The 15,708-nt window shown below is 33.8% G+C and overlaps 1 protein-coding gene across 1 annotated transcript in view; it reads left to right on the top strand.

Annotated features, from left to right (window-relative positions):
- The window catches only part of LOC120225635 (catenin alpha-3-like), a gene marked incomplete at its 3' end in the record, with an annotated part of 277,440 nt that overhangs the window by 182,594 nt on the left and 79,138 nt on the right, over nt 1-15,708 (top strand). The window contains exon 3 of the mRNA XM_039223816.1: nt 10,125-10,306. Within this exon, the coding sequence (XP_039079747.1) occupies nt 10,125-10,306 (182 nt within the window). The remainder of the gene's footprint in view (nt 1-10,124; nt 10,307-15,708) is intronic.

Here is a 15,708-nt window from a genome sequence, read left to right as displayed (position 1 = left end):
CTTCACCACAATATCATGGACATTTTGGAGGCCAAGTGAAGGCATTTATATACATCAATCATAGTACCCCTTACTAAGTTCCTAATACATTCTAGGCATCATTACTTACAGATATAATTTGAATTATCAGAAAACCCCGGGACACCCGGGTGGCTCAGTCAGTTAAGCATTCGACTTCAGATGCTCAGGGCATAATCTCTCAGTTCACAGGTTCAAGTCTCCCCCTGCCCCCATCGGTATCTGTGCTGATAGCTCAGAGCCTGAAACCTGCTTTGGATTCTATCTCCCTCTCTCTCTTCCTCTTCACTGCTCATGCTATGTCTCTCTCTCTTTCTCCCTCTCAAAAGTAAATAATGCATTTTTAAATAGAAAAGAAAATCCTTAATAAATTTATCATAATTTTAACAAGTGATAAAATTGGGGTTGAGGATGATTAAGTTGCTTGCTACAAACTTAGTACTTGGCAGAGTTGGAGCTTGGATAGAAGTTTGTATGACATATTTTTTTGTATTTTTCCTGTTAAACCATGTTTTTTTCCTTTTAGTCTTTTTAGGAGATAAAGAAAGCCATGAAAGTGGTTATAATAAATAACATATGCATATTAATATTTTAGGTAGTAATGAGTATAATGAAATAAAAAGCAGATGAAAAAAAGATAAGATCTATAGTGTTAATGAGGACCTGAGTTTGAAAGTGGACAGTAAAAGTGTATGGAAGAGATTAAATTCTACCTTGTAGACACAGAAGCTTGAAAAATGTGTAAACGTAGATGACAAACAAAATGCATGATCAATACTATAAAACTTTGATCCCACAAGCCTATTCTTTATCTCTCACCTATTTCTACTAACAAGTATAAACATTTATCATATATATGTTCTACTTTCAGAAAAATTACATTCTGAGAGAAGAACAATAAAACACAAATAAAAATATATGTATGTATGTGAGAAAGAGAGAAAGAGACCACTATTATTCACAAAGGTGTTTCTGCTTTCAAAGTCCTTTCCTCTAGTAGGAATCTATCTATCTATCTATCTATCTATCTACTCATATATATATATATATATATATATACTCATATTCATGAGTAATGAGACTATAAGAGAGAGAGAATAATATGAATATTTTGAGGGGAGAAATGATAATATGTTCAGAATTTTATTTTTTAAATGTTTATTTTAAATGTTTATTTTAAACTTTTATTTATTTTGAGGGAGAGAGAGATAGAGTGTGAGCAAGGGAGGGGCAAAGAGAGAGGGAGACACAGAATTTGAAGCAGGCTCCAGGCTCTGAGCTGTCAGCTCTGAGCCCAATGTGGGGCTCGAACCCACAAACTGTGAAATCATGACCTGAGCTGAAGTCAGACGCTTAACCAACTGAGCCACCCAGGCACCCCGTGAACTTTAAAAAGTAATAATTATAGGGTGCCTCGGTTGCTCAGTCAGTTGACCATTCAATTTTTTAAATAATTTTGTCAATGCTTATTTATTTTTGAGAGAGAGACAGAGTGTGAGCAGGGGAGGGACAGACAGAGAGGGAGATGCAAAATCCTAAGCAGGCTCCAGGCTCTGAGCTGTTAGCACAGAGCCCAATGTGGGACTCGAACCCATTAACAGTGGATCAAGACCTGAGCCGAAGTTGGACACTTAACCGACTGAGCCACCCAGGTGCACCAAGTGTTCAATTCTTGATTTTGGCTCAGGTCATGATCTCAGGGTTATGGGGTCAAGCCTTCCATCAGGCTCTGTTACAGTCATGGAACCTACTTGAGATTTTGTATCTCTCCCACTGCCACTCTCCCCTGCTTGTGCTCACATACTCTCTCTCCCAAATTAAAAATAATAAATAAATAAAGGAATAATTATATACAGCTGGAGAAGAAAGAAGGATGGACTATATAAATTTGGCTTGAAAATATAATTAACTTTGGACCAACAAAGATGGGGAAAGGAAAGATGAACAAAATAATTAATGGGCAATATTCAAGATATTTACCTAAAACAGCAAATAGTGTAGTTTAGCTTAAGGGTACAGCGTATGAGAGGAAGTAAGATAAAATGACTTTGAAAAGTGGTTAGGGGCAAAGGTCATGATTGTCCCCGATTCAGTCATTTTATTCCTAGAAAAATGCACCTTTGTATGCACCAAAAGAAAAATGCAAGAATATTCACTATTAATAACAGCCAAAAATGGAATACTTCCCAAAAGATCATTAATAGAAAAATATAAATAGCTGTTGTATATTTGCACAGTGGAATTTTATGTGTGTAGAGCAACGAGAATAAGCAAAGTATAACTCCATGAAACACTACAGATTTGTTTCAAATATATATTATATATAAGAGTCAGATACAAAACTACATATACCATCATTCCATTTCTATAAGGTTCATAAGCAGGAAAATCTGTAGTTTTGACATCAAGAAAGTGATGGTTCTTCAGAGATAGTGACTGGAATAGGTCCTAAGGAGGCTTCAAGAGTGCTGACAACCTTTGATTTCTTTTTTTCTCCCTTCCTTCCTTCCTTCCTTCCTTCCTTCCTTCCTTCCTTCCTTCCTTCCTTCCTTCCTTCTTTTTTTCTTCTCTCTCTCTTTCTTTTTCCCTTTCTCTCTTTCTTTCTCCCTTTTTTTCTCTCTCTCTCTCTCTCTTTCTTTCTTTCTTTCTTTCTTTCTTTTTTTCTTTCTTTCTTTCTTTCTTTCAAGTTAGTTAACATATATTGTAGTCTTGGTATCAGGAGTAGAATCCATTGATTTATCACTTATGTACAACACCCAGTGCTCATCCCAACAAGTGCCCTCCTTAATGCCCATCACCCATTTACCCCATCTCATCCCCCCAAATGTCCCATAAACCATCAGTTTGTTCTCTGTATTTAAGATTCTCTTATGTTTGCCTCCATCTCTGTTTTCTTCTTATTTTTCCTTCCCTTTCCCTATGATCATCTGATAAGTTTCTCAAATTCCACATATGAGCCAAATCATGTGATAACTGCTTTTCTCTGACTGACTTACTTCAATTAGCATAATACTCTCCAATTTCATCCACATTTTTGCAAACAATGAAAAAGATTTCATTCTTTTTCGTTGCTGAGTAATGTTCCATATACACACCACATCTTCTTAATCGATTCATCAGTTGATGGACATTTGGGCTCCATAATTTGGCTATTGTTGATAGCCAAAGATTGGGGTGCATGTGGCCCTTCAAATCAGCCCTCCTGTATTCTTTTGATAAATTCCTAGTAGTGCTATTGCTGGGTCATATGGTAACACTATTTTTAATTTTTTGAAAAAACTACACAGTGTTTTCCAGAGTGGCTCTACCAGTTTGCATTCACCAGCAGTGCAAGAGGGCTCCTCTTTCTCCACCTCCTCACCAACATCTGTTGTTTCCTGAGATGTCATTTTTAGCCACGCTGACTGGCGTGAAGCAGTATCCCATTGTGATTTGATTTGTATTTCCCCGATGATCATTGGTGTTGAGCATTTTTTCAAATGTCTGTTGCCTTCTGGATGTCTTCTTAGGAAAAGTGTCTATTTGTGTCTTCTACCCATTTCTTCAGTTGATTATTTGTTTTTCAAGTGTTGAGTTTGGTAAGTTTTTGATACTAATCCTTGGTTTCTTGATTTGGGTGTTCAGTACAAGCATTTACTGAGCTTGTGAAAATAGTCTCAGTTGTACAATTATGATTTGGACATTTTTCTATATGAATTTTCTACTTTAAATAAATTCAAGGGTGATATTTGAGGAATTAATATTCTTTATTCAGTAAGGAGACATGTAAGCTCTTGTTTTTAGCTGAAGAATTGCACAATGGTATTAAAATCAGAAAGATTATATAAAGTAATAACAAGACAAAAGGATTGAAAATGAAAGAGAAAATTGGCCTGAACTTATATAGTAGTACTGGGAATACAGACAAAGAGATGGATGTGATTAAAGCATTAGAGATGAAAGATATCAGCCTTCTGCCTAAAAGAAGGGGACACATAAAGAATGGAAAGAAGTTGTTTTTCTTTTTTTTAATGTTTATTCATTTCTGAGAGAGAGAAAGTGAACAGGCGAAGGGCAGAGAGAGGGGGGAACAGAGAGTACAAAGTGGGTTCTGTGCTGAAAGCAGTGAGCCAGATGCGGGGGCTCAAACTCACGAACCATGAGATTATGACCTGAGCCTAAGTTGGTGCTTAATTGACTTCTGACTTCCCATGTGTCCCAAGAGAAAAAGTTTTTAAAAGAGATTTAAGGGGTGCCTGGATGACTCATTCAGTTAAGCATCTGACTTCAGCTCTGGTCATGATCTCATGGTTTACTGTGAGATTTGGGTTTGAGCCCCATAGTGGGCTCTGTGTTGACACCTCAGAGACTTGGAGCCTGCTTCGGATTCTGTGTCTTCCTCTCTCTCTCCCCCTCCTCCACTCATGCTCTGTCTCTGTCTCTCTCTCTCTCAAAAATAAAAAAAACAACAATAAAAAATTTAAAATAAGTTAAAATTAATAAATAAAAGAGATTCAACACTGGGTGGCAAGCAGTACTTCTGAGAAATACAAAAAGTCAAGAGGATAAAAGATTTGCCAAATGTTTGCAAACTGCAGCCATTAGTCAAATCTGGCCTGCCAACTATTTTTGTACAGCCCATGAGTTAGGAATGATTTTTTTTTACATTAAAAAAATTTTTATATCTTTATTTTACTTTGAGAGAGAGGCAGAGAGTGAGCAGGGTAGGGTCAAAGAGAGAGGGAGACACAGAATCTGAAGCAGGCTCCAGGCTCTGACCTGTCAGACTGTGAGGTCTTGATATGAGCCAAAGTCTGACGCTTAAGTGACCGAGCCACCCAGGCCCCCTGATTTTTTACATTTTTAAGTGGTTGAAAAAATTCAGAATAGAGGCTCCTGTGTGGCTCAGTTGGTTAAGTGTTCAACTTCAGCTCAGGTCAAGATCTCACAGTTCTTGGGTTGGAGCCCCGTATTGGGCTCTGTGCAGACAGCTAGCTCACAGCCTGGAGCCTGTTTCAGATTCTGTGTCTCCCTCTCTCTCTGACCCTCCCCTGTTCACGCTGTCTCTCTCTGTCTGCAATAAATAAAACATTAAAAAATTTTAAAAAATTCAGAATAGATGGAATCAGAATAATATTTAAGGCACATAAAAATTATATGAGTTTGAAGTTTTGATGTCCATATAAAATTTTTTGGAACACAGCCACACTTATTTGTTTGCATAATCTTTGGCGACTCTTGCATTACAATAGTGGCAGAACTGAGTATTATGATAGAGTAGTATCACATGGCCTGCAAAGCATAAAATATTTACTATTTTGCCCTTTACAGAAAGATTTTGCTACCCTCTGCTTTAGAGCTAATATTATAAATTATATCGTATATGATATATATACTTGAAAATGCCTAATATGGTAATGGAAGAACACAACTTTTATTGAAAAAGGAGAATAACACTAGAAATAGATTCTGAAGATACTGTGTAGAATGAACTGAGTCTGTCATTATAAGTTAGCAGCTGGCATTTAAAAAAAAAAAACTAAAGAAAATAAGAAGTGCTTCATACATATTTATTCAATTGATCTCTAAGGCACACTGTGAGACAAATATCATTGTCTCTAGTTTGTAGATGAGAAAACAGACTTTAGAAAATATGTGACTATGCTCTGGAGAATAATGTGTTCAAAAGTAGAAGGTGGTAGAGAAACACCATTGAGTGTGAATATTTTGATCTTTTGTGCACAATAATGCTCATGTTTATTGACATAGTAAGAGACAAAAACTCTAGGCCAGAGTTTCCAGGTCTGCATACTGGTTTTATCACTTACTAACACTAGAATCTTGAGTTAATGACTTAATCTTTTGGACACTCAGTTTCATAATCCATTAAAGTTAGGGTAATAACAAACTTATTTCATAGGGCTGATATGGAGAGTGAAGTTTAAAATATGTAAGATGCCTACAGAATGTCTGACATATATAAATGTTAGCTATTTTTGTTTTTAGCAAGAGGCTTAAAAAAACCAGTTGACATACAATAAAATTTTATTCAGATGGAAGTGACTCAAAAAATATTTGATAGTTATTTATATCTCAGCTCTACTCTATATATCTGGGCAGGAGTGGAGAAAGACTGACAGTCAACAATAATGTCAGATTCCATTTATCTGATTTGTCTCAAGCTTTCTTTCTTTGCTTATCCTGCACACAATTATCCAATAAGGAATTTTTGCTCAGAATTCGGAAATATCAAGTATTCTTTAAGTCCTATTTTGAAACTTTCATAGTGATTCAAATTGATTAATAACATATAATAAATCATCCACAGAAGCACTAAAAGTCTTCAGTACAAGTGTCAGTCAGTAATTTAATGCTTTTCTGATGCTGTTGTTCCTCGTGTGGGAGAGTCAGAATTCACTAGAACTTTCAAAGTTATAAACTATGGCCCAACTTTTGTCCCTTATCTTGTCGGAAGTCAACATCTGGTGATTATAATTCACCATGTGAGTTGAGATGTTATTAAGGAAATTGAGTGCAACCGATGAGATTCCAGCCTGTGACAGGGTCAGCCTTGGTGTTATCCAATAATCAACTCTGTTCCCTGCATGGCAGGTGGGTAGCAGTTGCAATTACTGTCATTTTGTATCTGGAGAAACTTAAGACAGAAGGGTTAAGTGACTTCCTTAAGGTCATATTGGAAATCAGTGGCATTCCAAGGAACAAAACTTAGAATACACATAATTAGATCCCTTCTTGAATAATTTGAACATTTTTGTGAGCAGAGTGAATAATTTTTCATTATATGCCAGTGTATACTTAAAATTATTTATTAGATCCAGATTTGTGGATTAATTATCTTTGAGACAAAGACCATAAGAAGAGATCCTATTTGAATCTAACTATATCTATTATTATTTGAAAGTTTAAACACTTCTTTTAATGAAAATGGAAAGAATGGTAATAATCAGTAGTCAAAATGGAGAACATTCATTTCAGCTTTTGAGCTCGTTCAATGGGTTAGTAGCTGATAATATACTTAATGGGCTTTCTTGCTATTGATTTCAGACATAAGTGAGCTGTGTCGTCATTTATGTGCCTTGCTATATGCCAGCAGTAGTAAGAGTTGTTTTTATTTTAATAGGCCACATTTTCTAAGAAAAGAAACTACAAACTGTATTCTTATTCTAAGGAAGAGACACCTGTATAGCTCATCAATTAAAAGCCTATTCTTAGGGGTGCCTGGGTGGTTCAGTTAGTTTAGCATCTGACTTCATTCAGCTCAGGTCATTATCTCCCGGTACGTAAGTTTGAGACGTGCATTGGGCTCTCTGATGTCTGCACAGAGGCCTCTTCAGATCCTCTGTCACCCTCTCTCTCTGCCCCTCCCTGCTCATTCTTTCTCTCTTCCTCTCTCTCTCTCAAAAATAAATAAATGTTAAAAATTTTAAAAAGCCTATTCCTATGAGGTTAATTTAACTCTTCAAATAAAATAGTGCAAGAATGCAAGTTTTAAGTGCTAGATATGTGAATATATTTTGATAATTTTCTTACTGAATATGAGATAGCCATCATTTACTGCGCATTCAGTGTGTGTCATACATTATCCTAAGGAATTTAGAGGAAGCTTCAAATTAGAAAGTGTCATTGTTTATTTTCATGACTAGGTTAGAACTGAAGAATGGATAATTAACACTGAGATTTCACAGACACCAAGTTATTTTAGACCCTGGGTTAGTGTGATACTAAATAGATAATAAATGACAGATACTTGATATTGATTCTTTCATTATTTTGGGGAGAGTTTCCATTGAAATTCTTGTAACTACTTCATTCATTTATCTAAGCATTTTTGCTCTTATACACTATTGATTTAATAAAGAATATTCCAACTATTTTGAGTCTAGTGTTCAGAACATTTCAAAGGTTTTTGAGGTGATTTCTTCTTATTTCCCCATGTAGAGGTGTCTTAGAGACACATCTGGGAGAAAATAGGTATTATAAACATCACATATTCTGTAAGAATAATCTAATAAGTAAAATTTACTTAAATGATTTATCTTTTTTTTAATACAAATAGTTTATTGTTAAGTTGGTTTCCATATAACACCCAGTGCTCACCCCCACAAGTGCCCTCCTCCATGACTATACTCCCTCCCCCCACACACCAATCAGTCCTCAGTTTGTTCTCAGCATTCAAGGGTCTCTCATGGTTTGCCTCTCTCCCTTTCCCCCACCATTTCCCCCTTCTTCTCCCCCATGGTCCTCCGTTAAGTTCCTCCTAATCCTCCTATACATGCAAATATATGGTAGCTGTCCTTCTCTGCCTGACTTATTTCGCAGAGCATAACACCCTCAAGGTCCATCCATGTTGCTAGACATGGCCAGATTTCATTCTTTCTCATTGCCATATAGTATTCCATCGTATAAATAAATCACATCTTCTTGATGCATTCGTCCATTGATGGACACTTAGGCTCTTTCCATGTTGTGGCTTTTTTTTTTTTTGAGTTGAATTTTTTTTAACTTTACAAATAGTTTATTGTCAAGTTTTTTTCCATATAACACCCAGTGCTCATCCCCACAAGTGCCCCCCTCTGAGCCCTTCCCCCTCCCCCCCCACATCCATCTTTTTTAACTACCCTCTCTGAGACTCATGGACTTGTTCTATTAGAATATATATGGATTTTTTTGAGAGTGTGATTGCCCAGACTGTCATGTGAAATTTTATGGCCTTGATTCTATCGAATAACTTTTACTTCAAAATTCTTTTTTATCTGACAGATAGCTATAGGTCCCAGATTCTAATGCTGTGAATATGGTGGTTTAGGAGTAGAGACACTATTCTACTCATCCCACATTTCAAATTGCAAGTGAAAATGCAAATTGTGTACTGTACAAAATTTGACATATCCAAAGAATAGTACTATGCCAACACATCAAGTGTACTGCTCATGGGAGAAGAGCACCTCAAAACTCAGGATGCTAACTGGTGAGGGCTGCCTTCGTAAACCTTGCCAATAACATTTTTACTCTTCGTTCAAAATAGGTTTTATATATATGTACATTTGAATGTGTATAGAATGACAAAATACACATATACATCCTTATAATTTTAAATATGTGCTTATCTAATACATATGATTTATAAATGTATACTATTATTATTTACCAGTATATATTCAATGTTTGCATAAGGATCTATCTGAATGTATATACATACAAGGATAAATAGACATCATAATGTCAATAGGCATTTCAAGATAATTTTGTTATACTTTTACTTTTTGAAGCATACTCTGACAAAATAAAATAAAGCATATCTTTGAGGAACCTGGGTGGCACAGTCAGTTGAGCATCTGACTCTTGATCTTGGCTCAGGTCATGATCTCACTGTTCATGAGATTGAGCCCTGGGTCAGGCTCTGTACTGACAGCATGAAACCTGCTCTGGATTCTCTCTTCCTCTCTCTCTGCCCTTCCCATGCTTATGCTCTCTGTCTCTCTCTGAAAATAAATAAATAAGCTTTAAATAAATAAATAAAGTATATGCTTTTCTAACATATGAGATGCATTATATTAAATGAAAATTAATTTGAAGTGGTATTGTATCAGAAATCTGAGAAATCTCAGAGCACCTGAATGGTTCAGTCAGTTAAGCATATGACTTTGGCTCAGGTCACGATCTCAGGGTTCACTAGTTGGAGCCCTACATTGGACTGTATGCTGACAGCTCAAAGCTTGGAGCTTGCTTTAGATTCTGCGTCTTCCTCTCTCTCTGCCCCTCCCCTGCTCATGCTATGTATCTCAAAAATAAATAAGCATTTAAAACTAAGAAAAAAAAACAAATTTGAGAAAGCTCACATTTATATTAAGGAGTAGATTTAAATATGTCAGACACTAAATTATACATTGTCATTCTCAAATTTAATGCTGTAAAACAAACATTCATAATTTAAGAAATTTTTCATATGAAAAATTAAGCCTGGAAAGTTTTGATTATATCACTTAAAAAATGACATCTCTGTTTTTGAATGAACAAGTTTAAGAATATCCTATAATGACCACTTCTGCCTAAAATGCTCTTTGATATAGTGGAATGCTTATAAATCTAATTATCATATGTTTTAGGCTAAGATGACTCAGTTGCCTGAGGCTGAAAAGGAAAAGATTGCTGAGCAGGTTGCTGATTTCAAGAAAGTAAAGAGTAAACTGGATGCTGAGATTGAAATATGGGATGATACAAGCAATGATATCATTGTTCTGGCCAAGAAGATGTGTATGATTATGATGGAGATGACAGACTTCACAAGGTAATTATGTGGAAAATGATGCACATCATTTACAATGGGCAGAAACATTTGTCAAAGTAGTAAAACCTAAGTTTCTCTAAGTGACAGGTGCTTAAAACCAAGTGGTGGAAGGAACACAAATAAAATAGAATTAGAAAGTTGTAGGTGTGTAGGTCTAGAGGTTTTGGTAAATAAGTATGTCAAAGTTTCTCATAAACTGCCACAAAATGATTTTAGAAATCTCTTTACACCTTCTCACTGTAGGAATCTTCTCTATGTATATTAGCATATTATTTTACAAAGAAATTGGTAAATGAAATTATGATCTCGGTTGGAGTTCTCTGAATATTTGCTTTCCATAGCTTCCTAATTTTAGTTGTAGTGATTTATGTATCATCAAGATTTGTGGTATCTTTTCTACTGAGAAATCAAATGAATATATTTTAAATCACAGTGACTTAATGAAATACATGAAAGAATAATACATTGTGTGTAAATTCCAGAAGGAATAAAATATTATAGCTTGAAAATATTATTTTATAGAACTAGACAAAGAGCAGTAAAATAATATAGTTCTTGCCTTACCTGTTACTAAAATATACAAAACTACAATTATGCTAATTTAGTGTTGGTGTAATTATAAATGCCACAGAAAGAATACGTTGAAACACACCTGGTATACTCATTTATACCACCATACATTATGCACAAATTAAATTTTGGATGGAGTAATAAATGTAAGTTTAAAATCATAACAAGGGGAAAATGTACATAAATCCTTTATTTATATTAATATTGAGAAAGGCTTTCTAAGCATTTGATAAAAAAGAACTTGTAGAAAAAGGATTATTTAATTGAACTAATTTAAAAATTCTGTAGATCAGTAGAATGTCCTCAATAACACTGAAAAATAAATGGATAATTGAGTAAACATTTGTAACAAAAAAATATGATGTTTATATGTAAAGAATACTTAAAACATTATAAAGAATAAAGACCCAAATATCCTAGAAGAATGAACAAAAGACATGAGCAAGTAATTCAATTTCTCCACATGAAAGATATAACCCATAAATATGTGAATAGTAATTAAACTAAAATAGTTTAAAATAAGGTAACTTTTAAATTTATAAAATTGAACAAAAATTTTAAAATAGGTTTATTACAAGAAAGTTATGGTGATGAAAGTATATGTTGGTGTAAACCTTAATTTGGCAAAATGTATAAATTAAAAACTTTTATAAACTTTGACATTATATATATCTATATCTGTATATTACATATACAGTTTCATAAAGTATGTCTTTTATTTATTTATTTTGGGTATATAGGTAAAGGAAATGAAATAACTATCTTGAGGAGATTTCTGCATTCCCATGTTCATTACAGCATTGTTCACAATAACCAAGATGTGGAAACAATGTTGGTGTCCCTCAAAAGATGAATTAATAAAGAAAATGCAATATCGATGGATGAGTAGATAGGCAGATAGATAGATCTATATATGATGGAATATCTTTCAGCCATAAGAAAGATTAATACTGGATGGTATCACTTACATGTGAAATCTTAGAAAAAAATCAAACTCATAGAAACAGAAATGAATGGTGGGGAGTGGGAGGTAGAGGAAATGGGGAGATGTTAGTCAAATAGCACACACTTTCAGTTGCAAGATGAATAAAATTTGAGTATCTAATATACAGTATGGTGACTATTGTTAATAATAGTGTATTGTATACTTGAAATTGGGAAAGAGTAGATCTTAAGCATTCTCATGCACACACACAAAAAAGATAACTACATGAATTGAAGGATGTATATATTTCCATATACATATATATGTACATGAAAGAGAGAGAAGTATATATATGCATATATATACATTATAATTATTTGCACTACAGAATTAAGACACTTCTTATTGGCCTATTTATCAAAGTAAGATTAAACATTGCTCTTAGCTTACATTCCTTTCCACTATGTGCTGTTTTCCATATAAATCTATGGACACTTTAAACCATGTCTAAACTCTAATTCAACTTTTTATAGGAAATGTTTCCTTCATGTATGTTTTCTACCTAAGTTAGGTATATCAGTGCTATAATAATTAAAATATTATTTATTAATCCTTATTTTCAGAATCAATATGTAACATAACCATGGAGTTTTAATTATTAAGAAGAATATAAATATTAGCTATCTTAACAATGTAAAAGAAAATGCAGTGGAGAGAAGTTGGGTTATGAATAATATATGGAAAAGAGCATTAAGAAGCAGAAGAGTGAATGTGGGTATCTTTCCCTCATACATAGTTGGAAGCCGAGATATAACTAACACATATAAAAAAACTGGTTATGAATAAAATGATACTATCAAGGGTTGTAAATATAAACAATGAAGATATATAAATTCATCAAACTAAGGAGAGGAGGGAGAGAAAAAAAGATGGAGAGTCTTATAAGTGATCTAAATTCTCATCTGTAGGAAAAGTCAATAAATTATATCTTAGAGGAGAAAGTATAATGTTTAGAGGTATGGAGATAATCACAAGAAATAAAATCATACAAAGTTAAAAGTGCCTGCTTTCCCTTCGGAGAGGTAAGGATTGCTTCTCATAAATTGTTATTATTTGATTGGTTCCACCTTGCATCTCTCTGTCTCTTTCATATATACATATATATGTACATATACATATATGTGTCATATATATGTATATGTATATATGAAAATGTACACATATGTCTAGACACATCTTCAGAGGCAAGGGAAACAGAAGTGCAATTGAACTATTGGGACATCATCAAAATAAAATCTTCTGCACAACGAAAGAAACAATCAACAAAACTAAAAGGGAGCCTATGAAATTGGCGAAGATATTTGCAAATGACATATCAGATAAAGAGTTAGTATGCAAAATCTGTAAAGAACTTACCAAACTCAACATCCAAAAAATAAATAATCCAGTGGAGAAACGGGCAGAAAGCATTAGTAGACATTTTTCCCAAGAAGACATCCAGATGGCTAACAGACACATGATAAGATGCTCAACATCACTCATGATCAGAGAAATACAAATCACAACCATGATGAGATACCACCTAATATCTGTCAGAATGGGTAAAATTAACAACATAAGAAACAACAGGTGTTGGTGAGAATCCGGAGAAAAGGGAATCCCCTTGCACTATTGGTGGGAATGCAAACTGGTGCAGCCATTCTCAAAAACAGTATTGAGGTTCCTCAAAAAGTTAAAAATAGAATTACCTATGATTCAGCAATTGTACCCATAGATGTTTACCTAAAGTATACAAAAATATAGATTAAAAGGGTACAAGCACCCCAATGTTTATAGGGGCATTATAAACCATAGGCAAACTGTGGAGAGAGCCCAAATTTCCATCAGGTGGTGATGTGATAAAGAAGATATGGTATATATACAATGGAATATTACTCAGCCATCAAAAAAAGAATGAAATCTTACCATTTGAAATGACATGGATAGAGCCAGTATATTATTCTAAGCAAAATAAATCAGAGAAGGACAATACCATATGATTTCATTCATTCTTAAATGTGGAATTTAAGAAACAAAACAGATGAACAAAAGGAGAAGGAAAGAGGAAAACAAATCTTGAGAACCTCTTAAAAATAGAGAACAAAAACTGAGGGTTGATGGAGGGAGGAGAGTGGGGGAATGGCTAGATGGGGGAGGGGTATTAAAGAAGGCTCTTGTTATGATGAGCACTGAGTGTTGTATATTAGTGATGAATCACTGATTTCTACTTTTGAAACCAATATTTTATTGTATGTTCACTAACTAGAATTTCAATAAAATTTTGAAAAATAAAATGAAGGTTGAAAAGACAGTATAGTTTTGATAATTCTCAGTTTGTGGATATTTTTGTTTGAATAGCTTCACTGAATGGTGAAAGAGAAAAACAGTCTTATTAAAAGAAGTGGATGAGAAATTAACTGATGAAAAATTAAAGGCACTAAACATAGTAACTTAAAGGAGGCAAATAAGACAAGATTTTGAAATTTCTGGAGGGAAAAAGGAAATGGAGAGGGATAGAATGAAATTGTAAAAAGGGAATGAAAAGCTGTAACCATAAAATGAGATAGTGAAGTAGGAGCATAAGCTGTGAGAAATAGGGAAAGCAAGGAAACAAGAAAACAAGAAAGAGGAAGGAAAAAGGAAGAAAAACAGATATGAGGATAAACCTGCATGAATTTAAATAGCTGTTACTTCTAGTCTCAGCTGGAATGTTCCATCATGGAATCCCTTCTTGGCTATCCAATATAAAGATGTCTGTCCCCTCCAAACTTGTCTCTCTGTATCATAAGATCCTGTTACTTTCTTTTTAGCACTTATCACCTCCTGAATCTTTTAGTTTATTTATTTATATATTCCCTGCCTCTATATCCTTAACAGGGTATAAGATGTATAAAAGTATGAAATTTGACTTTATTGCTTTATACCCAGAACTTATAACAACCTCAACAGTATATATGTAAAGAAGCTATATATACTACAATATGCGTACATATAAGTATAAATGACTGTATTTAATATATACTGGTTGAATGGGTTAGGAACTAAAAATAATTTATATTTATTAATAAATTAAAAAGAAAAAATTACAACTTGAATTCAGATGGAACTAAGAATAAACAAACAAAAACTCAAACACACCAGTAAAGTAACATGTTTAAACTCTTGAAATAAACTCTTTTTGATTTTTATTTATTTTTAATTCATTTTATTAATTCAACTATAATCAATATACACTGTTACATTAGTTTTAGGTTTACTATTTAGTGATTCAACAATTCTAACATTGCTCAGTGCTCATCATAATAAGTGTACTCTTAAAAATCATTCTCACCTATTACCCATCCTCCCACCCATCTCAACTCTGATAATTCTTTATAGTTTATTTTCTACATTTTAGAGTTGTGTTCTTGTTTGTATCTTTTCTACTTTGTTTTGTTTCTTAAATTCCACATTTAAGTGAATTCATATGGTCTTTGTCTTACTCGGTCTGACATATTTCATTTAGCTTTATACCCTATAAATCCACCCATATTGTTGCAAATGGCACGATTTTATTCTTTTGTACAGAGGAGTAATAAATATTCCATTATATGCCACATCTTCTTTATCCATCCATCAGCAAGGGAGGGGTTGCCTTCAAATCTTGGCTATTGTAAATAATGCTTCAATAAGCATAGAGGGACATATCTTTCTTAGTTAGTGTTTTCACTTTCTTTGGGTAAATACATAGTGAATTGTTGGGTCATAGGATAGTTCTATTTTTAACTTTTTGAGGAATCTCTATACTCTTTTCCAGAGTGGCTGCACCAGCATGCATTACAAACAATACATTGGGGTTTATTTTAATTCACATCATTACCAATACATA

Source organism: Hyaena hyaena, unplaced genomic scaffold, assembly GCF_003009895.1.
Source record: "Hyaena hyaena isolate Hyena2069 unplaced genomic scaffold, ASM300989v1 scaffold_1460, whole genome shotgun sequence".
In the NCBI taxonomy this organism is placed as follows: domain Eukaryota; kingdom Metazoa; phylum Chordata; class Mammalia; order Carnivora; family Hyaenidae; genus Hyaena; species Hyaena hyaena.
This window is presented reverse-complemented; position numbering and strand designations above follow the sequence as displayed.